We start from the raw sequence: 24,133 nt of genomic DNA, 5'->3' as shown, positions 1-24,133 counted from the left end.
TGAGAAACTATGGGGAGAGTCTTGCCCATTGGTCGGGAAGGGGGGTACCTGTTTGGATAGCACCTAGTCCCTAGAGATTGGCCCAAAACTGCCTCCAGTTGGTAAGGGATTAGGGAAGAACTCACCTTTGATGTCTCGCTTTTTAACTTTTGGGGAAAGCTGTGATCTCAGATCCCTCCTGTACAAACAAGGTGCCCTCTAAGACGTAATCCTCTTAAGCCCGGAACAGTGCAGGTCTTCCTCTTCTCAGAGGTGCGTTCTGTAGGGGAGAAGCTGTGCCCTCTGGCTTCCCCTTGATTTTTCAACCCCAGCCCCAAGGCAGTGGCTGTAGAAGCTAATTGGGTGCAAGGGGCATGGGTAAAGGCTGAAGACTGGCAAAAGGAAAGAGCCAACTCCGTTTTTTAAAAAGCTCTAATTGAGTTCTGAATCAGCCTCACTCCCTTTGATCCCTCCTCTGTTTCCCACACTGCCTGAAAGAGCTAGATCAGCACTTTATAACAAGGGTGCGCCTGCTCCCCGCACTGCCCCCCCTCTCCTGACGCTCTCTGCTGCCGCCATCCACTGCTTGTCTCCTTCAGTTAAGATAATGAAGATGCTGAGAGATAAAATGTGTATTTAATAAGGGTGGGGGTAGGGAGGCAGAAAGGGGCAGCCAGGGCCTTTCCTAGTTTGGGGCCTCGCCAAGAAGCTGAAAGCAAAGCTAGAGTAAGACTTGGCCCCAGGGTGTGGGGGTTTCTGGGCCTCAATCCAGCTGACTTCACTGCCTGCTGTTTGCCCTAAATTCCCCCACCTCCACCCTCTCACCCCCACACTCCTTTCTCTCCTCTGGATCCCAATGGGAAAAAGAGAGTCTTGCTTCGATTTTCTTTTCAGCTGGTAACATAGCCTGTGCTGCGATGCCCCCCATCCCAGAGTCAGCTGCAAGGTCGGGCTAGGGCAGCCCCCTCTAGCCTAGGCCTGTAGAAGCTGTGGGTTCACAGTGGGGGGTGAAAAAGCTGGAGTTAATGAAGACCAGCTGCTCGTCTGGGTTCTGCCTCCTGCTAGCTGGAGGCCAGCCTTTGGTGGTGGTTAGAGGTTGGGGGGAGGGTGACCTCCATCCATGGGCACAAGGATATCCTGTGGCAGCTAGCCTTGTGCTTCTCTCTGGGCTTGGTTTTCTCCTTAGTTTGTCAGAGAGTAGTCTGTTTCCCTCTTCCCCTACTCCTCCCCTCCCAAGTAACACTCAGCCCTTATTGAGCTTTATAACTGTAGTGGTGGCCCAGCTGAGATCTGAGGATCTCCAAGCCCTTTTGTAAACACTCATTAACTGCCTGGGAAGAACCGAGAGTCCTGTTTAACAGCTGGGAGAGAACTGAGGCACTTTAGGGTGAAAGGGTTGACCTAAGCTCACCCCACGGACTCCACCCTGGGGCCCTGGGTCCTTACTGACTAGCTCCTTTCCCTGGTTCTTCCTGCAAGACTGCAAGAGGTGGGGGCAGTGCTGCTGCCCCCTCCCCTGCCTCAAGTCTGTCCTGGACGTTCCCTGACCTTTACCCCATGACATTTTCCCTGCTCTGCTGCTGGAGATAACCTGCAACTCTCCTTACAAAATGATCTCAATCCACACTCCGAACTTCTCTATTCACCTTCTTCCCCTTGCCCACCTGGCCTACCTAACCTGAATTCTCATTCTGAGCTGCTCAGAAGGCTGATCTGTTAAGTCTTTCTGCCCCCTGCATTTGTCAAATGGTACCTGAGAAAACACTGTCTGTCTTTAACTTGTACGTTCTGGTAATAAAGACTCAGGCACTGTTGGGGGTTGGGTAGGGGTGCTGGTTGACCTCTTGCCTCTACATCCTGTTCTCCCATTGATGATTGCCATTTCCGGTCATCCTTGCAACCCAAAGAACGTTTTACCCCTTCTCCCCCAGCCTCACGTGCTCAGACTCTGGCCTACATATTTGCATGCTCCATACATTCCCAAATACACACATCGCAGTCTAAATGTATAAAACTACCAATTTCCAACTGCCATCTAAGTCATCCTGTCCTTTATTTGCTGAAAATTGAGGTCTATCCCCCTGGGATGGTGTCCTAGGTACTTAGGGGTGACTGGGAGGAATGAGGAGACTGCTCTAATCTGTGAGGAAGAGGGCGAGAGTGAACACCTGTTGAAAATGTATGAAGGAGATCCTAACCCCATCTCTAGCACCAAAACCCACATCCATCTGCTCAGGGTTGGCAGGAAGAAACGATTTCTTCCTGTCCTAGCTGAAGTCATCCATATGCTGTATATGAGACTAGGGACTGCCTGGTCCCAACCTGGGACTCAGACCCCCATCTTGCTTCCAGCGGGTATTTCTCTCCTGTCCTCAGCTCTGCACTGGCTGACCTAGTCAGAGCTGGTAGAAGAGGGCGGGGAGTGTCTACCAGTTAGACAGTGGGCTTTAGGACCCAACGGGAGCCTGTGTCTCTTGCAGCAGCCTAACCCAGAAGCAGGGGGGAATCCTGAATCGAGCTGAGGGCTTCCCTGGTTCTCCTGGGAACCCCCTCGCCCCCTGCCAGCACACACCTGAGCAGGTAGGATCATGCGCACCCCTTCCCAATTCTCCCTCTGCCGCCTTTCGCCCCGACCTCTCTGCTCTTAGATCTTGCCGTTTCCCTCTTCGCCAGTTCAGGCTTTCCCCATCCCTCCTCCCCCGTCTCGCCCTGTAGTCCTGGGAGGTGGGAGCCCTGGAACAGCGGGGTGTCTAGAAGCTCAGCCTCTGCACCCTCCAGCAGCCTCCCTGCTTTTCTTCTGAGGCATTCCCCATTCTCGAGCCAAGAATGGAAAGGGGGTGGGGGGAGTCTGCCCAGGCCCCACGCCCTTGCACCCTCCTTTGCAGTATTGCCTAATACCCCTTCCCCCACCTCACCTAGACTGGAGAATTGGCAAGTGATGGTGGAATAGCCAGAGACAGCCAGAGGGGCACAGGAGCCTTCCTGAACGATTGCTTCCTCTCTGCTTCCCATTCCAAGGAGCCCAGGACTTTGCCCCTACTCATACTGATGTCCCCTTCTAGGTTTGTCTCCCGTTTGGACAGCCAAGGCTTTGCTGGAGGGTAGGAGAGGTTATGAGCATTTTGGTGGCCTTTTCCTACAGGGAAAGTGCTTTGAGCTTATAGCCCCCATCCCTCCCATCACCTCCACACTTATTACCAAAAAAACCCCCTTCCCCTTGTATGTGTGTGGGTATGTGTTGTCCATGTGATTGTAAGGTCCATAAATTTGGATAGAGGTCACTTCGAGCATCCAAGGGTAGAGATTCAAGAGTGTGGCCCAGACCAGGACAGGCCCTGTCCAGATGGCTGGAGCAGGGGTATGGACCAGACTGGGAGGTTGCCCAGCAATGTCGCCTCCCGGGGCTCCCAGTTTACCCTTGAGCTGAGAGGTCCCCAAGCTTCTGCCCTCCTGCAAGCTCTAGGAGAGAGCTGGACGGTGCCTATTGCTTCTGGTGGTTTGTTTGTCCTCCTGTGGTGGGCTGACAGGCCCTGCCCTCTGAAGATCTAGGGCATCTCGTTCTGGTTTGGTGGGTTGACAGGAAGGGTGTATGACTTGTCCAAGTAACTGTGTATCTTGCCTGGTGGGTAGTAGCTTAGGAGGAGGGAATGACTGAAGAAACTGGTCACAGCTTGAGCGAAGCCCTCTAGCTCTCAATGTGTGGTGTGGGTGGGCGCCATATGCCCCTCTGGAAACTCAGTCTAGGGTGGAGAATGCTCTGTATTCCTCCATGTCTCCCTGGGTCCCTTAAAAGTTGGTTTTGAAGGAAAGGATGCTTCATAGAGTAGCTCCTTAGCTTTGCTCTTGACTGCAGAAGGGAAGTAGATTCTGACTGTGAGCAGAGGCCTGGATTTCACTCTCCCCAGGGTCACTTAACTGTGTACATGTGTTATCTTTCTCTTCCCTAAGTCACAGGTTCTTCATTTATGAAAATGGCTATCAATAACGAGCCCTGCTTGTCTGACAGGGACAGTGCCATAAAGAGCCTATGTGAAAATGCATTATAATGCCCGGGACAAATAGTGGTTGTGGTGGGGTGTATGTGTGTGTGTGTGCAGGGGGGAGGTGGTAGATGGGTTCCTTTTCCTAAATCTAGGTCAATTCAATTCTGCCTTCATTCTCCTTCCCCCATCCTTGCCCATCTAGGGGATGGTAGAACCAGGCAGGGCTGATGCCCCAGGTACTGCAGAATTCCCCTAACATGGGTTGTAGCTGTCGCCGGAGAGTCTATGGTTTGCCCATCAGGCTTTTCTTCCTCTGGGGCTCTACATCTTCTCCCCTGAGCTTTGTCTCCACCTTCTTTCTGTCATCCCTGCCCGGCGTCCTTGTCTCTGTCTCTCCCCTGCCCAGTGGCCTCCTTGTCCGGCTCACTGGGCAGGAGCCCTAATCGGATTCGACAGCTGAGATATGTGTGGCGGCTGAGAGCAGGCGGGAGGGAAGCCAGTGGGAGGGTGGTGTGAGGGCTGCCCCTGGCACTGCCCGCGCCTCCTGAACACCACCCCGGGCCTGCTGACTCCTCACTTGGCGTGGCCCCAGGGATGGGGGCCAGAGGAAGCTCAGGAATGAAGGGGCTGGGGGCTGGAGATGCAAGGAGAGAGCAACACACCCAGGACCTCAGGACCTAGTTGATATTCAGTGGCCTTCATGCCAGTGTCTGTGGTTCTGACAAGGAGAGGACAGCAGATGAGCGCCAGGCTGACCCTACCCTCTCCCCATCCCCATGGCCCCGCTTTCCTCTCGTTCAGGAGTGTGCTCACTTTCCCCATCCAGCCCCTTTGGCCAGTACCTCGTTATGGGTCACATCTGGGAGCTGCTGGGGATGCCATGTGTCTGCCTCAATCTGGGCTGCTTCCTCCCCTCCGAGGTATTTCTCTCACTCACTCTCTGGGCTGGTCGCCAGGACTCCGGGTTTCCCGCCTGCCTCGCGGTACACAGCTCCCTTGCAGGCCTCCAGAGAGTCACTAAGCTGCTTTCCTTCCGCCTGTGTGAGGAGGGCCTCCCCCCAAGGCTGGGAGGTGTCAGGAATCCCAGGTGGTCTGGGGGGGGAGCATGTCCCCTGGCATCATAGCACCAGGCTTCTCTCTCCGAGCCTCTGACTCAGCTTGGGGGCAGTGCATGCCCATCCTGGCAGGCATGGCCTGTTCTCACCTCCAAGCATCTATCTTTACACATTCGTAGCCAAGATCTGCCTTTTTTAGCCTTTTTTCTCATAGTATCTGGAGGTGGCCATTGAAACCCGTATGTCTGCACCCACACATTTTAGGGAACAGGGATTAACATAATCGAGGCTGGGGTACTATTTTGTCTTCCCCCTAACCAGGCCAGGATGAAGAAAACTGGCACAAACTTCCCCTTGCCAATTCCTTCTGCCCTCAAAAGATCAGTCAGTGGAGCCAGACCCTGCCTTCTTGGTGCCCACAATGTGGTTGGCACTGATTTGTCAGAAATTGGGAAGGTTTCCCTCCAGACCGCTTGCCTCCTTTCTCCTCCCACAGGGTAGGGGCAGCTCTGTGATTGTAGGCACTTATGGGCAGGCCTCCCCCTAGGGAAGGGGTGTGGGATGCCCCTGAGATGGCCAACTTGGCACTAGTCCCAGGCTGGAGTGCTGGACGTGGTTCTGAGCTGGGAGGTGCTGGGGGAGGGCAGGGCATGGGCCTCCCTGCCCCCTTCATTTCCTGCTCTTTGGGCAGCTGTGGGCGAGAAAGGCTGCAGGGACTATTTTTAGTTGGTCTGTCCCCTGGCAGGAGGGACGTGCAGAAAAGCACGGGGCAGGCAGAGGGGCTGGCCAAGGTGAGGGAAATCAGGCAGGCAGAGGAGCGGGGAAGGGCTGGAGGGGCAGCAGAAAGAGAAGGAAGCATGTTGGGCAGGGGCAGGACCTTACTGGGAGGGGCCTGATCCAGGTAGATGAGCTGGGCTGGGCAGAAAAAACCTGGACCCCTGAAGATGCTCTGGCCAGCTGGACTCAGGATGGAAGGAGATTTTGAGGCCACCTGGGCAATCCTTTCTCCTTTCAGAGAGGGCAACAGAGGCAGTGATTTGCCCTAGGACAGTCAGTCAGTCACTGGCTGCATTGCAGTCTGAACCCAGGCAGCTTACACTGTTACTTTCTCATCATGGTCCCTCCCACTCCCCACTGAAGCCAGGAGGACCTAAGCCCAGGCACACCTGGTCTGTTTCCCTCTGTTTGTTTGTGCAGGGTCTCTGGTAAACCCCAGCTTGGTTTGTTTATAGATCTGCACCATGTGGAAGGTCTGTGTTCAGGCTGGAGTTTGTTTGGGTGGCCTGTGACCACGGGTGTGGACTGAGGTGGTGGGAGAGTTCCAGCAGCCTCACAGGCTGGTGAGCTGTGGGACTCAGAGGCACCTTAGAGAAGGGAAACCCTGGCTACCTTATTTTAGAGACCCATAGAGGGCCAGGTATTTGTCCACGGTCCCAGGATGAGTGGAAGGGTAGGACGCAGGTCTCCAGGCGCTCCAAAGCCCTGTGTGAGTCCTGCCATGCCCTGGACCTGTGGGTTGTAGTGGTGGTTTGCCAACTCCTTCGACACAGGAAAAGAGCAGGGCTGAGGAGTGGGCTCACAGGCTTCTGATCAGGGTCAGAAGGGATTCTTCCACTGAGGCATGGAGGCCCAGGCATGTGTTTGAGGAAAGTTGGGGGGGTGGCATGGGAAGAAAATTCAGTGGAGAATTGTGTCAGAATTCAGTCCATATTATGTCTCTTGCCAGCCTCTCCCCCAGGGCCACCATGTTGTACAGCTGTAGACTATAATGTGGCTGGCGCCCCCTGTAAGTTGTTCAGTTCAGGGCCCTGCCTACATAGCTTCTTGTGGTGCACCTGTTCTCTACCCTCTTTCTTCAAATTAGATTAAAAGCAAGATGAAAGGAGGTATTCCACACAGGCCTAGTCCAACACCCTGTCCCCGGCACTGCCTCCTGCCACTCAACATCTATTGCTCCACTGCCCACCCCTCTCCTCCAAGCAGGTCTCAGTGGGCCACAAATAGTGGTGCAGGAGCAGCTCCCCCTCCCTCCACTCCGTTTCTGTGTCTCTGGGGGGCTGATTTATAATGCCCCCCTCCCAATCAGTCCTGCCGCAGTGTGTGAGAAATCAATAGTGCAAATGGATTGAGGCTGTTCAGTCTGTCGACTCCCCGTGGGCCCCTTCAGCTCTCGTGGGACTTGCAGAGTTACTCAGTCCCCTTCCAGCTTAACATACACATAAATATACACACCTAGTGGCTGTAGCCAGAGCACTGAGCACAGGAACCACTCTCTCTGTTCCTCTCATTCTCTCTCTCTGTCTCTCTCTCTCTCAAATATACTGGGCTGGTCTTGGCATGAAAATATGCTTGAACATTTATTTTCTAGTTTGGGTGGAGTGGAAGTAGAGGGGCTTAAAGGGCAGTGGCTGCCAGCCAGAGGTGGGGAAGGAGGCAGGTGGGTGAGGGAGATGGAGGAAGGGCTAACGGGGGAAGGCGTTGGTGACAGCCCACCCCATCAGCCCGGGTAACTCAATTCCTACACCCCACCCTCCAGATTTCCCTCCTGCTCAACAACTTCAGCAGCTGCTGGCAGAAGTGTGTATGAGTGCATTTGTGTATGTGGCAGGGAGGCGAGAGGGGCTGTGGGGGCAGGGGGTGCTGCCAGGACATGTTAAAGGAGACTCACAGCCTAGGTACAACTTGGGTGGCAGGAGGAGCTGAGGCAGGTGGGAGAGTGGGTGGTAAGTGATGGGCAGGGGGCAGGCTGCAGGGGGGTAAGGCAGCCCAGGGGTCTCACAGAACTTGTCAGCACTGGAGCAGGGCCTAGCATGATGGGGGTGGGCAGCGGTGCAGGGGCAAGGGAGGGCACGACCATGGCTTGCCCAGGATGTGGAAGCCTGTCTTCATGAGAGGGCACACATAATCAAGGAGAGCACAGTCTGCCCCTGTCCCTGATGCCTGGGCCCTGCCTGCAGGGCATCTCAGTCCTGGTGGTGACTAAGTTGCTTCAGTCCTGGGGCTGGCAGGGTGCCAGGCTCAGCTCTTCTCGGTAGGTGAGTCACTGCCCTGGCATCTCCCCCGGATGTAGCTGAGTCACCCAGCCATGCCTGCTAGGCAGGTGGGCATTGTGCTTGGGGTAGGGGTGGAAGACCATGTGTGTAGCCCCCAGTGCCTGCTCTGATCTCTCCCTGGCATACCCTGGCTCCACCCTTAAACCTGTAGAGCCAGGCGAGGATGGTATTTCTTCCATGTGCTCTACTGAGGGACGAAAGAACGAGGCGGCAGGGTACAGAGTGGGGTGGACTAGGTTTGATTTAGAATAAATGGGAAGGAGGGAGTTAGGGAGAAGATTGTGGGTTAGAAACCCAGATCCGCTCTCCCATTGACAAGCTGCCATTGACCTTGGACAAAGCAACTTAAAAAAAAAAAAAAAAAAGATGCTTGTTTATTTGAAAGGCAGAGAGGGAGAGACAGAGAGAAAGAGGTGTCTTTCATTCACTGGTTTTGCCCCAGATGGCTGCATCTGCTAGGGCTGGGCCAGGCTGAAGCCAGGGACGCAGGTACTTTGGCCATCTGCTGCTGCTTTCCCAGCCACATGAGCAGGGAGCTGGTTTGGAAATGGAGCAGTCTGGACTCTGGTATGGGATGCCGGAGTCTGTCGCAAGTGGCGGCTGAACCTGCTGCGCCACAACGCCCGTCTCAGCAATTTCCTATCTGAGCCTCAGTTTCTCCATCTGTACAGTGGAAACAGGAGCCCTGCTCTTTCAGGACTGTGAGAATCAGATGGGGTGGGGTAATGAAGGTAATTGTGGGAGATGCTGGAGGGCTGGAAAGAGGAAGAGGGGTCAGCGGGGGCTGGTTCCAGACATCTCCCACCCCCACTGCATCCAGGTGGTCTTGGAGGGACAGTGGTTTCCCTTCCTCTCCTTAGACTTGTGCTATTCTTCAGGAGTTCCCACAGGCTGTGAAAGGGAGGCCTTGTCTTCCTAGAAGTGTGGGTCCTTCTGGGGTGTCTCAGAGCTGTTTTGTATCGCCTTTGACTACTAGAGCTGTCACTGACCCTGTACCTGTCTGGGCTCTCTCCTCTGGCTTCTTCTAGTTTGGAAAGGAATCCTTGTCTTGGGAAACCAGTGACTCAGGCTCCTCCCCCAGCCTGACTCCCATGTGCTGGCAAAGGGTAGGCTCCAAGAAAGAAAGTCTTTGCTGAAAACTGAAATGCCCATGGGCCTGTGGCTTCTCTTTGCTAGTCTCCTGCTGCCTCCTGGGTACTCTTCTTTCCTCCAGCATCAGGAGCCCTGACAGCAGGGGGTAGATGCCCTGTGGTGAGGCCAACACAGCTGGAGTTCAGCTGGTATTGGATTCAAGACTCCTGGGCCCCAACCTGAGCACTCTTCCTGCCTCCTGGAGTCAAGTATGGGTAGGGCTGGACTTTGGACAGGTGGAATGGGAGTGCCCTGGGACGAAGGGAGTGCCCCCAAGGTGTGCAGGCTGGGTATTTGCACACATGGGTGCTGGTCTTGTGTGTCTGACTTTCTGAGGGGGGCGGGTACTTGTGTACGTAAATTCCCTCCCTCACAGGCACATGGACCCACTGCTATGGTTGTTCAGAAGTTTGCCCCACCCCCTGCTTCCTTCGCTGATATGTGCACACATGCATGCTTGTATATGCTTGTTTCTGTACGGATGTTCATACATGCATCTTGGAGGTGTACACATCTGTGCCCTGAGTACGCACGTGGGTGTGCATTTGTGCAAAGATGCCTGAATCTTGGTGTGCAAAGTGTAACCTCAGTCCATATGCTGGCAGGTGTACGTGTCACCCGACATGGGAGACACTGTAGCCATGGGCATGCACACTTGCATTTTTGTGTCTATGAGCTTTCCCTTCTAACAGCTGGAAGGGGAAGAATGGTAGGATCTAGGCCAGGAGGAGCCTTTTGGGGGCTGGAGGTGGGCTGGCTCCTCACCTGGGCGGAGTCCTCTGCTGCTGGTGGGGGTGGGGGGTGGGGTTGGGGCTCAGGCTGGAAGGCCTTTGGGGGCGGGGTTGGGAGAGAAGGGGTTAAGCGTCGGCGTCCACATCTGGGAGCCATTGGCGCATTCCTACCCGCTGAGCGCATGTTTGCGGATGGATCTGGACGGGACGGGGCGGGAGGGGCTGGGCGGGCGGTTCGCACCGGTGGACGGAAATCCAGACGGGAGCGGGAGACAGCCCTGGGCCAGCGGGCGGGAAGGGGCCTGGGGAAGTTCTGCCTTGAGCCCTTCGCAGGGCAAAACTTATTATGGCAGCACCGGACAGAGCCCACGGCCAACCCGACTTGTCTACGGCTGTGGGTGGGGGTGGGGGCTACTCAGTTCTAGCCTCGGCACTGCAACCCATGAGACGTTGGATAAAACCCTGTGCCCGATCTGGGCCTCCTGTTTTCGTCTGCAAAGCTGGGAGCCGTCAGCCCGGTGGGTCGGAGCTCTGCCACCCGGTCAAGCAAAAAGTCTCACTGGGGTGGAGGCCTGGGAGTGTGGCACTTCCCCTTCTAGTGGGAAGTCCTGTGGGGGCACTTGTGGTCACTTTTCAGCCCGGGAAGGGGACACGGCGGGGTGCGCGTTTGCTCCGACTCCCAATGGACTCCCAGCGGTTGGGACTGTGAACCTCCCAAATGGAGGCTGGGAGAGGCTGGCGGCTGTGTCGGGGTCCGAGGTCGCCGCAGACGGAGGGTGATTCAGATCTCGTCCAGCTGGAACGTGACAGAGTTTTCCTGCTTCGATTCTAGTCTTGTAGCATGGAGGGGCGCTCCTGGGCTCCGCTACCGGGAGATGGGAGAACTTCCCTGTTAGGGGAAGGGTATTCGAGGTGGGGTCTGAGGGGTTAGGACCAGAGTTCTTCCGACCCACTCACGCTGGAAAGGTGTTTGGGGAAAGTGGTGATGTATGTGTGGAGAGGTTTTTTTTGTTTTGTTTTCTTCAGAAAATTAAGTTCCTGAGAAGCGAAGTGACTTGCTCAAGGTCACATAGATCTCAGTTCCAACTCGTCCCTGAAGGGTTATAATTATGGGAGATAGGGGCTTGAACGCCAGGTAGGAGCCACTGTGTTCCCTTCCATATTAAGCTGGCCCCTCTCTTCCCAAGTTTAGGTGTGGGGTGTGTATGTATCAGTATCCCTGTGAGTGTGGGTGTGTGCCCCGGGAGGAGGGGAGTGTAGAGTACCACACACTGCGTTCTTTTCTTTACCGAGTCCTGTTCCCATTCTTTCCGCAAAACTTTACCCTCTCTTCTCTGTGGATCTCCCGTTTGGGGCCTGCAGGAGGGATTATCCCAGATTCCCACGGTCTAACCTTCAGCTAGGAGCGGCTCCTTTAAGACTAGCCTGTCCCTGAGTCTATTAAGGAAAGCTGGGCGGGCGTAAGCCTGAGGACACGCCCCCGAATGAGGATTGGTCAGGGGGCGGGCGGGGGCGGGCCCGAGCGGGAGGGCCTCCCCCCCTCCACCCGTGCTCCATACCCTCCGCCCCCCCCAGTCTGGGGCTCCGGGTAAAGTTTCAGCCTCCGCACGTGACTCGCCATGGCCGCTGCCGTCGCCCCGCGCCCCTGAGCCGCGGCCCCCCGGACGGCCTCTCTCCCGGGATCCCGCACCCCTGACGCCAGGCAGCACCGAGGCGCCGGGTTAGGGCAGACGCCGTGCCCGCGGGAACCCCGGATGGGCTGCGTCCCCCTGCTGCGAGGTAACCTCTTCCCGGGGGGTTTTGGGGAGCCCTTGGGTCCTGCAGGCTTCGGGGCCCCATGGCCTCCTCCTGATAGGAGCTGCGGGCGGGGACCGCGGACCGGGCGGAGTCCGAAGGGAACCCGGGGTTTCCTGGGCTTCCCAACGCGCCGCCGCCGTGTCCTGAGTGGGGGAGCCCCGTCTGTGCGCCTGTCTGCGCCGAGTCTTCGCGCGCAGCCTTGAGGCGTCTGGGGCCGTCTGCTTCGCTCGTCTCCGGCGCTTGAGCTGTGGCGGACCCGCCGCTGGGAACTCCTGCTCTCTTCAAAAACAAGCAAAACAAAAAGACTTTCAAACCTGTTTGGGGAGAGATCAGATGCCCAACGGACTAGCCCCCTCCCTCTTTCCCTCCTGTTATCTGAGCCGCCCTGTGGTTTGGGGAGAATCGGGCAGGGGGCCCACCCCCACCAGAGGGAGCCGGCTGGGGGGCGGGGCCGCTCAGCTGGTGTCCCCCGTGGAGTGAGGGGAGCCGTCAGAATGGAGTGCAGGAGCCAGTGGGGTGTGCGGGGGCGGGGGTAGACCGGCCCGGGTCTGGTGCTACCGCAGTGTTGTGGGAGCTGATGAGGGTGAGGGGAGGACGGACCAGACTGTCCGACCTTGCTCTGCTGAGGGTGTCTGGGACCTAGTGCCACCCACGAGGCTTGGAAGCTGCTAGCCAGATGTGTGTATGTGTTGTGTGTGTTGGGCTGGGGGTGTGTGTGGGGGTACTGGAAATAAAGCTTGGCTGCCCACTCTCCTCTTTGGGCGCTGCCCTGTTGTCAGGCTGTTGGATGGGGGTGGGGGGCACTGTGTAGTAGGGTGGAGGTCCGGCCGGGTCATAGACTGCAGATGAACATGCTCCCCAGCCTCGGAGGAGTCCATCCACTCTCCATCAGCTCTTGGATACCATGCTCTATGTGCTGGCACGGAAGGGTGCCTCCTCGCCCCACCTGGTGCAGCTCCCTCTTCTGTCACCAGATTGCCTTCTGCCTACTGGCTGTGTGCACATGTGTGTCTGTATGTGTTTGGAGGGGATTATTCCTGAGAACATTCCTCCACTCCCCACCCCCTGCTGCTTACCCCAGTCCTCATTTCTGCTCTGGACCACCCCCACACCAGTAGGGAGATTCAGAGATGTCTTTTATCTGTTTTCTTAGGGTAAGATTCAGTCTTAATAGGGCAAGATTGTTTAGTGGGGGAAGTGGTTTAGTAGGAACCCCGCCTAGGTCTTGCTAGAAAGTCTGGGCTCAGGCCTCAAATGCTCCTGCACAGCTAGGTGGGGAGACTGGGTCAGGGAAGGCCCAGATTGGAGGAGGGGTGGCTTGGAGCCTTGGGGCTTCCTCTGGGTGAGGGGGTGCTGTTTGAGATGAGTCTGGGGGAAAGAACAAAGGAAAGTAGTTGGGGTTGAAGGTCTTGGTTTGTCTGTAGAATTAGGGTGCATTGGGAGAGGCTAGGACATCAGTATTGCCTGGGAGTCCTGGCCTGTGGTGACCTGAAACAGAGAGGTCAGTAGGGTTAGACTCTCCTAGGCCCTAGGGAGCTGAGGAACTTGGATTTGCAGGGACTTTGAGGGATGTGAGTGAATGTGCCTGTGGCAGTCACTGCGGGGGTTCCACCACCAGACTCCAGTAGGCACACAGATGTAGTAGCAGTTCTGGAAAGATGCTGGGCTTGGAACAGGCTAACCCTGGCCACCTCCTCCTACAGCCCCCAAATCTCTGCCCCTTCAGTCTGACCCTAAATGCCGCCTGCTGCCACCCTGAGCCACCTCTCTAGTTCCCCTCCTACTCCCAACCATGTCGCAGCCAGGCAGGAAGCTAGCTGTAGGCAGCCCCATCCTGATTGCCTCTGTGCCTCCCCGCTGGGCACAGTCACCCACACGTGCCATGACGTCCTTCTTGCCACCCAGTCTGGTGGGGGGTGCATTGTCTGGGTGACCCTTCAGGTCTGTTTTGGAGACAATGACCCAGTCTCCAGTTAAGGAGCTCCTCGTCCTCTAAATCATTTGATCTCTGAGGCTGGCTCTGTCCTCTGGGACCTTCCCCTTACCCAGGCCACTTCTTGCTCAAACTCCAGGGGTCTTTGATGGGCTAGTCCTCATAGCTGCAGTGCCCAGATCCCTGGACCTTGGGCAGCACAAGCAGGGCAGGACCTAGAAGCGTGGGTGGGTGTGGGTCTCTGTGGGATCTGTCTGGGATCTGGGGTGATGGGCATCCGGGGAAGGTAATCCTTTAAATGGGGTAATCTCCACTCGCCTAGCACCCCACACCCTTGTCTGGTGATGGTGGTTTTGAGAGTGTGGGAAGCTGGCAGGGCCCTTGGCAAGATGAAGAGGGTTGTCTTAACTTACTGGGTTTTGGGAAAGGAGTGTGGCAACTGATACCCCCAGCTCCCAGGGCTTTGGCTGCACATCCTCTCTGACGCCTGCTCTTTCCTCCCTCTGCTCCCCTCTCCACCCTCCGGCTGCTGTCTGGAGCCCACACGGTTTGTGGGGGAATGCAGGGTAGGGGGCAGGGCCTGGATCTCTGTGTGTGTCCGGGAGTGTTCTGGGAATTGGCAGGATTGGCTGAGGGTGTCTGGGTGTCCCTGCAGGGTGGGTGGTGTGCGGAGACCTGGCCCACAGTGTGAGAATGTGTCAGCGTCGGTGTGTCTGTCCCCAGTCTGGCTCGGGTGTGAGTGTCTCTTGCTTCGTCTGGATCTTGCCTCCCGCTCCAGTCCTAGTCCTCCCCAACCCCCTCCAGCCCCCCCAGCTGGGACCGCCTGCTTGCTACTCCCCCCCCCCCCCCCCCCCCCCCCGCAATTGGAGCCTCCCTTGCCTGTTCCTGGAATTTGGAAAGGAGGAGGAGGAAGAGGCAGGCAGACAGACCTCCCACACTCTAGCCCGCCCGCCTGGCATCGTGGGGAAATGAAATAGGTGCTATGGAACTAAGTTTTCCCTGGCTTCCTCAGACCCTACAGCACACATCACCAGGGCCAGGGGCCAGCTCTTACAGAAGGGCCATGGGCTGCCCCTCCCTGCAGGCAGCAAAGCTGCCTCCTGCTTAATATCCTGCCCTGCGGGGCCTCTGCTGGACCTTCAGGCACCACTGTCAGTTGGGGAGCCGGAGGGGGGATTAGGCTGCTGCCAGCCTGGCCAGCACCTGTTGCCAACCCCAGCCCTGTAACTGGAGCTGGCCAGGGAGGGGGCTGCAAAACGACAGGTGGAATTTCTGCAGCCCAGCAACCCCCCCCCCCCACAACCAACATATGCCTTTCTCTTCCGGCTGGAACAAGGAGAGCCCCCCCTTTCCCCAGCTTCAACCTGATATCGTGGGTGATGACCCTCTCCTGCCTTCTGACCCCCACTGTGTCGTTGGCTGCAGAGCTGGGCTGCCCTCCTTTTAAGTTTTCAGAATTCTGCTGCCCTGATGGGGGTGGGAGGAAAAGGGGTGGTGGGGGTGGTTTTCTGTTAATGTTTTAATTGCATAAAAACTGGGAGCTCAGCTCCAGGCCAGTGGGGAGTCTGGGTCTGGCTGGCCGCCCGGTTAGGGCTAAATATAGTCTGGGACATCTGCAGAGAAGGGGAGGGGGTGGAGGGAGGTTCCATTCCCCCTACCTCTGGCCAAGGTGCCCTCGTCTGGGCGGGCACCTTGGAGCAGGGAGGGAGATTCCTCAGCACAAAAGGCAGGGGAGAGGCGGCAAGGGCTGGGCACAGTTGGGACCTTGCCTGCCTGGAGGCCGGTAGATGCCTGAGATGAACCCAGAGGCTCAGGACAAGGCTAGAGTGGGGTGTGCAGGCAGGATCCTCTGGCTCTGTTCCCTCTCCCCCAGTGTTGCCTGAGGTCACACAGGTCTCTGTGTGTCACTGCGCCCATCCGGCTGGTGTGTCACCATGACCTACTCGCTGCTTTGTGTACGCATCTGCATCTACCTTGGCTTCCTCCCGGCCCCTCCCCCTGGAGCCTCTATCCCCTGGGTCCTACCACAGGTCCCCAACCCTCCTTCCCTCTGTCCCTCGCCCCACAGCGAAACCTTCAGCCCAGGAATCGAGACTTGAGAAGGGGAAGCTGCGGTCGGGAGTTCTCTGATCTCCAGTCACGGCAGGAAGTGGAGAGGAGGGGGGCTGAGGGGGAACCGTGAGTGGCAGGCTGGGAGGGAGGGCCTATTAGCCCTGCCACCGGCTGACTGTACACATTGATGGGGGTGGCCACCCTCCCGGTGGCCCCCACTTCTCTCCAGCTTAAAACGGGGAAACTTGTTGGATAGCTGATTCCCCAGGGGCTGCAAACAATCTTCACACACACCCTCAACACTGAGGGAAAAAAAAAAGTCTTCCTGTCACGTGGCCAATCACTTCCTGTCCCACTGTGGTTCCCTGGATGTTTGTTGTTGGTTGCCATGGTGATGGCCACCGTTGGCACTACCCCTGGTTCTTGTGGGGAGGGAGCCAGCCCTCCCCCCGGGGCCCACAATTATGGGGGGGCAGGCCTTGGGGACCTGACCAGGGGCCCTTTCAGGCTGTGTGTGGTCTCTGATGACCCAGATCTCCCAGGGCCCCCAGACTTCTGTCACAGCCACCTACTCAGACTGAGTGCTGGGGAGACTTTGACCGCGTCTAGTTGTACTTGAAGGTGGCTGTGAGTCTGGCTGGTCTGTGGTCCTCTCCCATCCAGTGCATGGACTCTGGACTCCCTGTGCCCTTTGACAGTTTTGGAGCCTTCTCTGCTATCTGTGTTCTGGAGAACCACCTTCCCCAGGGTGTTTCTGTGGCTTCTTGGGGTCCAGGCCAGACTGTGGAGTGACTGGGGAGGGACACCAGCTTTATTTGTTCTGGGGGTGGGGAAGTGGGGACTCTGCAGACCATTCTGTCCTCTACACACAGCTTGAAGCGGCTTTTCCCTGATCCCGCGGGTCCTGTTCTTTAAGGGGAAGGTCGTGGAGCTCCATGACCCATCCACCCTGCCCCCCTCTGTGGGCTTCCTGGATCTGCTGGGGACTAAGAGGGGAAAAGAGTCCCCCTGCTTCTAGCCCCCCACTGAGTAGGCGAGTGTGGAGTAGGAAGTTCCTTGGGGGGTTGATGGGTGTGTGTGGGGGTAAGGGGCGGGGCCCAGTGTGACTCAGGCCTGGTCTGGGGTGAGAGCCAAAAGGATATCCTGAGGCAGGAGGGGGGATTGTTCCTGGCTTCCCTGCAGCCTGGGTCCCCAGGGAGGGATGCTGGGAAGGGGCTGGTAGCATCTAGTTCTGTGCACAGTTTGCCATGGGATTCAGAATGCAGCAGTCTCAGGGTGTGGGGCTGGGCTGAGGGCATGGCTGAGGGAGCTGCTGTAGCCTCCCTCAGCCCCCATGGCCACCATGCGACATTGTGAGCGTGCTGTGCTTCCTGCGTGGCAGAGCAGGGTGAGGTGGTGGAGAGAGGGGCAGCTGCCAAGGTGAGGGTGGGGAAAGCCCCGTGCCAGGCTGGGTTTGAGGACGGTGGTTTCCAAGCTGGGGGGTCCCCTTTTGTCTGTGCCCCTTTAGTCACTGGCCCCCCTCTGCACACACGCGGGTGTGCATGTGCGTGCGCATACACACACACACACACACACACACAGAGCTGCCTTTGTATGGTCCACACACTCCTGTGGTCTGGCTGTGGCCTAGGCAGGCTGGTCTCTTCCTCTTCCTGTTTTCTTCCTTCCCTATGGGTTGGTCGCTCTCCTTGAGGCCTGGGCTGCCCCCTGCCCTTTCACCTACTCTTTGGCTCTCAGCAGGTCCGGGACCGGGTGGAAGGCTTCAGCTATTGTTCTGGGTGGACCCCCTCAGCTGCCTAGGCTCTGGGCATCCTAAGCAGGGGCCTCTGGGTGCCATCCCTCGTGGTGGAGGGGATGGGAGCATTACCTTCCTGGAACAGACTCCCACTTCCTTTCCCTGGAGCCTGACCTGTCCTGGGCCTGGGTTGTCCAGTCGTCCTCCCTGCCGGTTGGTATTTAGCCACTGCTAAAATTGTGGTGGGTGGAGGTCAGGCAGCTCTGTGTAGCTGGGGCACAACCTTGGGCTGGGTGGAGGATGAGTGGGGGCACTCAGATCCATTCTTCTGGGATAAGGCTCTGTGTCTTGAGCCACAGGCAGAGGTGGCGCCCAGAGGCAAGATGCTGGACTTCTGGCCTTCCCTAGCCCCATGGAGGACATGCTTAGGACCCGCACTGCTGGGGCAGATTTTTACACCCACCCCGGCGACAGTGAGGCAGGCCCCGGGTTCTGTGGGGCTGGTGGGGAAGAGACGCCCTGGCCTGTGCCAGCCTCTCCCAGGCGCTCTTTCTTAAACCCTCCTAGGTGGTCTCTTTCTCAAGGAGGCTGGGCTTACATGGCTTCCTGCAGCCCAGCCCAGATTCTGGTGAGCGGATGGGAAACAGAGAACAGAGTGGTGGGGTTGTGGGTTCGCTGGGGAGGCAGGGCATGAGCGCCTTGGCCAGAGGGACCCCTGGAAAAAGGGGAGAAAGGGAGTGGTGGTCATCGCTGCTGCCGTCTCGGCAGATCTGAGGAGCATGGGGGAGGGGCAAGGTTGTGGTTTGAGTGTGTTTTCCTGGAAAGTTTATAAATAGTTCCAACCCACTGTTCTAGTTTGAAGTCTGCCTTGTCCCGCCCTCCTGGGCCAGCTCCTTGGTAGGGTAGGGGTCCAAAGGGGGCAGGTCTTTGTTGCTGCCAGGGCTGGAGTCCCTCCTACCCCAGTTGAGCTTGAGCACTGGGTGTCATTTGCATATGATTCACTAACTGTCTAGAATGCTTAGGAAACCCCCGTCTCCCCTTCTCCTAAGCGCCCCAATCCTTGTGCCCCTCTCAGCCCCTCCGTACTGCCTGACTTCTGTTCCTTGGGAACCACTCTTTGAGGGGAGCCAGGAGAGCAGAGAGACTGAAGAAGGGAGGCTAGGCTGGCTGAGCTCCTGGGCCCCTTGCTCTTCTCCCCCGAGGATAAGGGAGGAAATGGTCTTATATCTCTTCCCCTTCCCCCTCCCCAAATCCAAAGGTTTCCCTTTTTTGGTTTGTGAAATGAAAAGGGAATTTGGGAAAGGCTTGTGGTCAGACCTCCACCCGCACCTCAAATATCCCTCTCCCCACATCCCTCTCCTTGTCTGGGGGAAGCAGACCCTGGGAAATGGGTAATACTCCCTGCAGGCCTGTCCACCCGATGCTGGCCCTGTGGGGAGGCAAGGGTGAGCAGGCTTCGGGCCCCACACCCCACACCCCGGAGGTGGAGGTGGTGGTGAGAAGCGTGGGGGGAGGGAGGATCCCAGTTGCCTGGGGCCTCCGGCAGCCAGACCCGGTGCTCGGTGCTTTCCAGGACTTCACAGATCGCACTGCCGTTGTTGAGGTGTGCAGCTCACAGGCGAGTAAACAGATGCTTAGAGAGCTGAATGACTTGCCTAAGGTCACCCGGAGTGGCAGAGCTGAGATTTGACCCTTCACGCCTCTGGGTTTTTCTACCCTCTTCATGGCTCAGACAGCTCTTACTTTTTTCTCCAGGTGTATTACTCGGAGGTGTTAAGTGGGCAGTGGTGGGGAAGGGATGCTGGCATCTTCCAGGGGTGAGGGAGGCCCGCAGACGGGCACATGGCTGGTGGCAAGCCCTCCAGTCCCTGCCCCTTTTTCTGCTGTGCTTGGGCTGGGCTCTGTGTGCTGGAGGTGCAGGCCTGTGGTTTACCCTCAAGGGAGGGTGCCTGTGGGCAGTGGAGGTGGCTGGCATAGTGTGGAGGTTGGATGTAGGTAGTTTATTTCCCTCTCTTTAGTGCTGGTTTCAGTTCTCTGACGGGGCTTTCTCCACCCTTGGGTGCAGCAGCTGGGGCCCAGGTGTCTCCCTGAGGGTCACAGCTCACGAAGGACCCACGTCTGAGGCAGGACCTGTGTTCTTTCTGTCCCGCCCCATCATCCCTGCCCTTGCCCGTCCCTGTTCCCTTGTTAGCCTGGCCCTTGGCCCATTTCTGTGACCTTTACCCCTCTCTGGGCCCAAGGCCCGCCCTCCCTCCCTCCCAGGAGCTCAGTAACTGCACTGAAGTTTGCAGGCTTAGCTGGGTCAGACTAGGGGAGACTCCCCTAGCAGGAGGAGAGGCCTTCTAGCCTCTCCCAGGGGTATATATCTATTGGGAGGCTTAAAGTTTAGTCCAGCTTCAGACTCCTCTGGGGGCAGAGCTGAACAATTAATTCTAAGGAAGCTGTAGTTATTTCTTCTCTGGGGGCAAGGGTGGGTCCTAGAAGGGCCAGGTTGGAGTGACTGAGCCTGTCCTCAGCCCCCCAGGAGCTGGGTTAGGAGGCTTGGGGTCAGAGTGAATGGATTTCTGTGCCTTGCCTGAGAAGGTCTTACTTTGGGTCAGCTGCCTCCAGAGTGTCACCTCTAAGGAGGCAGGACTGTGTGGACTTGAACACCTGAGTGTTTGTGAACCCTGGTGTGTGTTGTCAGGCTCCGTACATGGGCTGGGCCCATAGGCGGGGCTGTGGAGTGTCTCCTGGCAGAAGAGTCAAGTCCATGGGCCAGCCTGACTGTGTGAGGGTCAGGGACTGTGCTGGGTGGAAAGCTGTGAGCCTGTCGTGTGTCTGCAGGGGCTGTGTACGAGGACCCATGCACACAGGCCTTTAACTGCTCATTGTGTGGTGGAGCCCAGGTGTGGAGAGATTGCATCTACAGGCTCCCTCTCCTCACGTGCATGCCTGCACACACACAGGCCGGGGCTGCAAGCGTGCTCTTGCCCACCCAGATGCTTTCTGTAGACCTGCATGTGGGAGTTTCTGCACATGCGTGGTGTGTGTTTGTGTGTGAGGGTCCGACTATAGATGCCAATGAGATTCAGCCAGCCCCTCCTTCCTTTGCCTGGCTCCCCCAGCTCAAGTTCCCGTTGTAAGGGGCCTCGCATGGGGGGGGGCGCAGGGCAGCAACAGGTCTGGTGGGTGGGTGGGGTCCCCGTTCCTCTGACGTCAGCCCTCAGCCTGGGAGGGAATCTTCTGGGAAGGCAAAGGGCACCTTATTCAGGAGTGAGGGGAGAGGTCCTATGGTTGTCCTAAGAAGTAACAGTAGAAATCATGGTCATTAACAAGGTCTAGATTTCACTCCTGGGGCAGCCGTCCCTTCCCTAACCCATACCTGTCCTTTCTCCCCCAGTCTAGCAGAGCCTGGCCGGCTGGCTCAACTGAGCCCAGAGTCCTTTCCTCTTCCGGAGTGGCCCTGGCAAGAGCTCCCCCAGTAATGCTGCCCGCCTGTGGGTCCCCTGGACTCCAGGTTTAAGCCTGGAGCCCGGTATGTTCTGAGCTAAGGGTGGGGACAGGGGAGAATGTTGGTAAAGGTCAAATCTTAATTTGGGTCTCTGTGGCTCTGTTTTCTTTTCTAACAGCTTTATTGAGATATAACTCACATATCATAAAACTCACTCATTAAATAATTCAGTAGTTTTAGTACACTCAGAGTTGTGCAACTACCACCACAATAAATTTCAGAACTTTTTTTTTTAAAAGATTTATTTATTTGAAAGGCAGAGTTACAGAGAGAGAGACACACACAAACACACACACAGGGAGGGAGAGGTCTTCTGTCCATTGGTTCATTCTCCAAATGCCCACAAAGGCCAGATCTGAGCTGATTTGAAGCCAGGGGCCAGAAGCTTCTTCTGGGTCTCCCACTTGGATGCAGGGGCCCAAGCACTTGGGCCATCCTCCACTGTTTTCCCAGGCACATTAGCAGGGCACTGGATCAGAAGTGGAGCAGCCGGGACTTGAACCACCAGCGTCCATATTGGATGCTGGTGCCACAGTTGGTGGCTTTACCCACTACATAACAGTGCCAGTCCCCAGGACTTTTTTTTTTTTTTTAAGATTTATTTATTTGAAAGTCAGTTATGCTGATTCACTCCCCAGATGGCTGCAACCACCAGCACCTGGGGCAGGCCGAAGCCAGGAGCCAGGAGCTTTTTCCAGGTCTCTGAGGGTAGCAGAGGCCTAAGCACTTGGGCCATCTTCCACTGCTTTCCCTAGGCCATTAGCAGGGAGCTGGATAGGAAGTGGAGCAGCTGGGACACAAACTCGCGCCCATATGTGATGCCAGCGTCCCAGGTGGCGGCTTTACCCACTATACCACAACACTGGCCCCCAGAACACTTTTTTCTCACCCTAAAAAGAGCCTCCACACCATCAGCTGTCTTCCCATTTCCCTTCACTCCCTGCCCCCAGTCCCCTGGTAACAACGGATCTGCTGTCTGTCTGCAGATTTGTTTGTTCTGGACATTCGTATAAATGGAATTATATTTGATCTTTTGTAACTAGCATAGAGTTTTCAAGTTTTATCCCTGTTGTAGTGTGTCACTCCTTCCTTCCTGTTCCTTTATTTTGACACAGTAATATTCTCTTGTGGTTGTATGATACTTTGTTCATCAGCTGACTAGATTGGAGCTGTTCTACCATTTGGCTGCTATATGCACATTCATGTATAAGTTCTCTTTGTGAACTTGAGAGTTGTCAGATCTCTCACCTGGGAGAGGAATTGCTGAGCCCATGGTAACTCTGTGTTTAATCTTTTGAAGAGCTGCCCACATGTCCTCCAGAGTAGCCACACTGTTCTACATTCCCACCAGCAGTGGGTGAGGATTCCACATTCTCCACACCCTTGCTAGTACTTGTTACCTTTTTGATTATAGCCATCCTAGTGTGTGAGGTGCTGCCTCATTTCTGGCTTCTTTTTTGTTTCACTTTTTTCACGTGTGTGTGTGTGTGTGTGTATTTATGTATAATGTGTGCCTAAAACGGATCTGAAATATCCTCTTGTGGCTCTCATCTTCTGCTTTGCCCTTGTCACTGCCTGTCTCACCCTGCCATAGGATCTCTGGGTTCATCTTTCTCTCTCTACCTCCTGGTGTTATATATGCCTGTGCTCTGGTCCCCATTGTTCAAACAGGGTGTGGGTCTGTGTCTACAATGTTGAGGTGGGCTTCTGGCCTTTCATCTCCTGCCCACCTCCTGCCCTCTGATGTGTTGCCTCTGCAGACAGAAGTATGGGTGAACTCTGAGATTGGTCTCTTGTTCCTTCATTGCCTGGGGACAGGAGGCTCCTGTCCTGGGCAGTTCCTGCCCTCCTGGACCTACTTCTGAACCATCCATGCTGTTATGCATTGGAGGTGATAACCTGACAGTCCTTGGTCCCCATTTCCCTATTTGTCTGTGTGTGCCTAGGCTTTCTCCCCAGGCCTGTGGGACCAGCCCATCTTGGGTGCTGGGGCTTGGATTTGGGGGGAGGGAAGTGGTGTAAGAGGGGCCCTCCAGCTTAGCAGTCATTTTTCTGAGAAGTGCCAATGCTTTAGGGAAGCGGCTTTTCCTCCCACTCCCTCCTCCCTCCCCACCCGCCAAGCACACGTTCTCTGCATCTTGACCTCAGGTAACCCACACTGGGGGAAGGAGCCAGCTTCTGCCTCCACTGCAGCGCTCTTTAGGGTGGTACTGTGAACCCTTTTCCCCCAGGGTTGTGGGTGGGAGGCCCTCCAAGGCTCTGGACTCTGTCCTGCCTCCCTAGCCTGGCGGTGCTATCCTGCCACCCCCAGCAGTGTCTGGGCCCTGCTCCCAGGCTGTCTCTGCCAGCCAGGCACGGTGCCAGCTGTCTGCTCAGCTGGGTGCCACAGGAGAATCTCAGGCCGCCCAGGTTGGGGAGCTCCATGGGGAATGCCCGAGTGCCTGCTCTTCAGCGCCCACTCACCTGCCTTTCCTCTTTCTGCAGCGTCACAGGACGTGGCCCCCCCCAGCCGCTGAACTGGGGCCCATCTAGGAGCAGCATCCTTGGCACCCTGAAAGCCGGCTCTGGACCTTCCCGGGAAAGCTCCCAGAACTGCTTGACCAACGGACTGGCTCTTGGGGCATCCCCAACCCATCTGGCCCCCGGCTGGGGGCCTCCGGAAGGCTGAAATTTGCTTGCTGACCTTAGAGAGCAGCTTCAAGACCGAAGGGGGGGGTGGGCTGACCACCCAAGCCCCCTCTGGGCCCAGGCCCCATGCCCCGAGGAGGGGCGGCCTGAAGCCCGCCACAGCCTGCACCAGACTGTCTGCCTGTCCTTCTGACTGTGGCCGCTTGGCATGGCCAGCAACAGCAGCTCCTGCCCAACACCTGGGGGCGGGCACCTCAATGGGTACCCAGTGCCCCCCTACGCCTTCTTCTTCCCCCCTATGCTGGGTGGCCTCTCTCCGCCAGGCGCTCTGACCACTCTTCAGCACCAGCTTCCAGTTAGTGGATACAGCACACCATCCCCAGCCAGTAAGTTGTGGCGCTGTGGGGGTGGGAGTGGGGGAGGGGGCCGTGGAGGGCAGCAGGCCTCAGGGCTTGGGCTCTGGGCACATCTGTTCTACCGCAGGTGCATTGAGCCAGGAGCTTTTCCTCATACAAAGGGCACCATCATTTTGGGGGCTCAAGGATGAGAGCCCATAGCTTGTG

The 24,133-nt window shown here is 56.8% G+C and overlaps 1 protein-coding gene across 2 annotated transcripts in view; it reads left to right on the top strand.

Moving 5' to 3' along the window:
* The first annotated feature begins 2,440 nt into the window (after positions 1-2,440).
* The window catches only part of RARA (retinoic acid receptor alpha), a 43,738-nt gene continuing 22,045 nt past the window's right edge, over positions 2,441-24,133 (top strand). Inside the window, exons 1-2 of one of the 2 annotated variants that reach the window (XM_089318032.1) lie at positions 2,441-2,559; positions 23,427-23,956. In XM_089318032.1, the coding sequence (XP_089174158.1) occupies positions 23,779-23,956 (178 nt within the window). In that variant the 5' untranslated portion in view covers positions 2,441-2,559; positions 23,427-23,778. Of the gene's footprint in view, positions 2,560-11,485; positions 11,712-23,426; positions 23,957-24,133 lie in introns of those variants that run through there. The other variant, XM_070060737.2, reaches the window with a different exon arrangement.

This window comes from Oryctolagus cuniculus, chromosome 17 (genome assembly GCF_051225735.1).
Source record: "Oryctolagus cuniculus isolate XC-2025 breed Fujian yellow rabbit chromosome 17, ASM5122573v1, whole genome shotgun sequence".
NCBI lineage: Eukaryota > Metazoa > Chordata > Mammalia > Lagomorpha > Leporidae > Oryctolagus > Oryctolagus cuniculus.
This window is presented reverse-complemented; position numbering and strand designations above follow the sequence as displayed.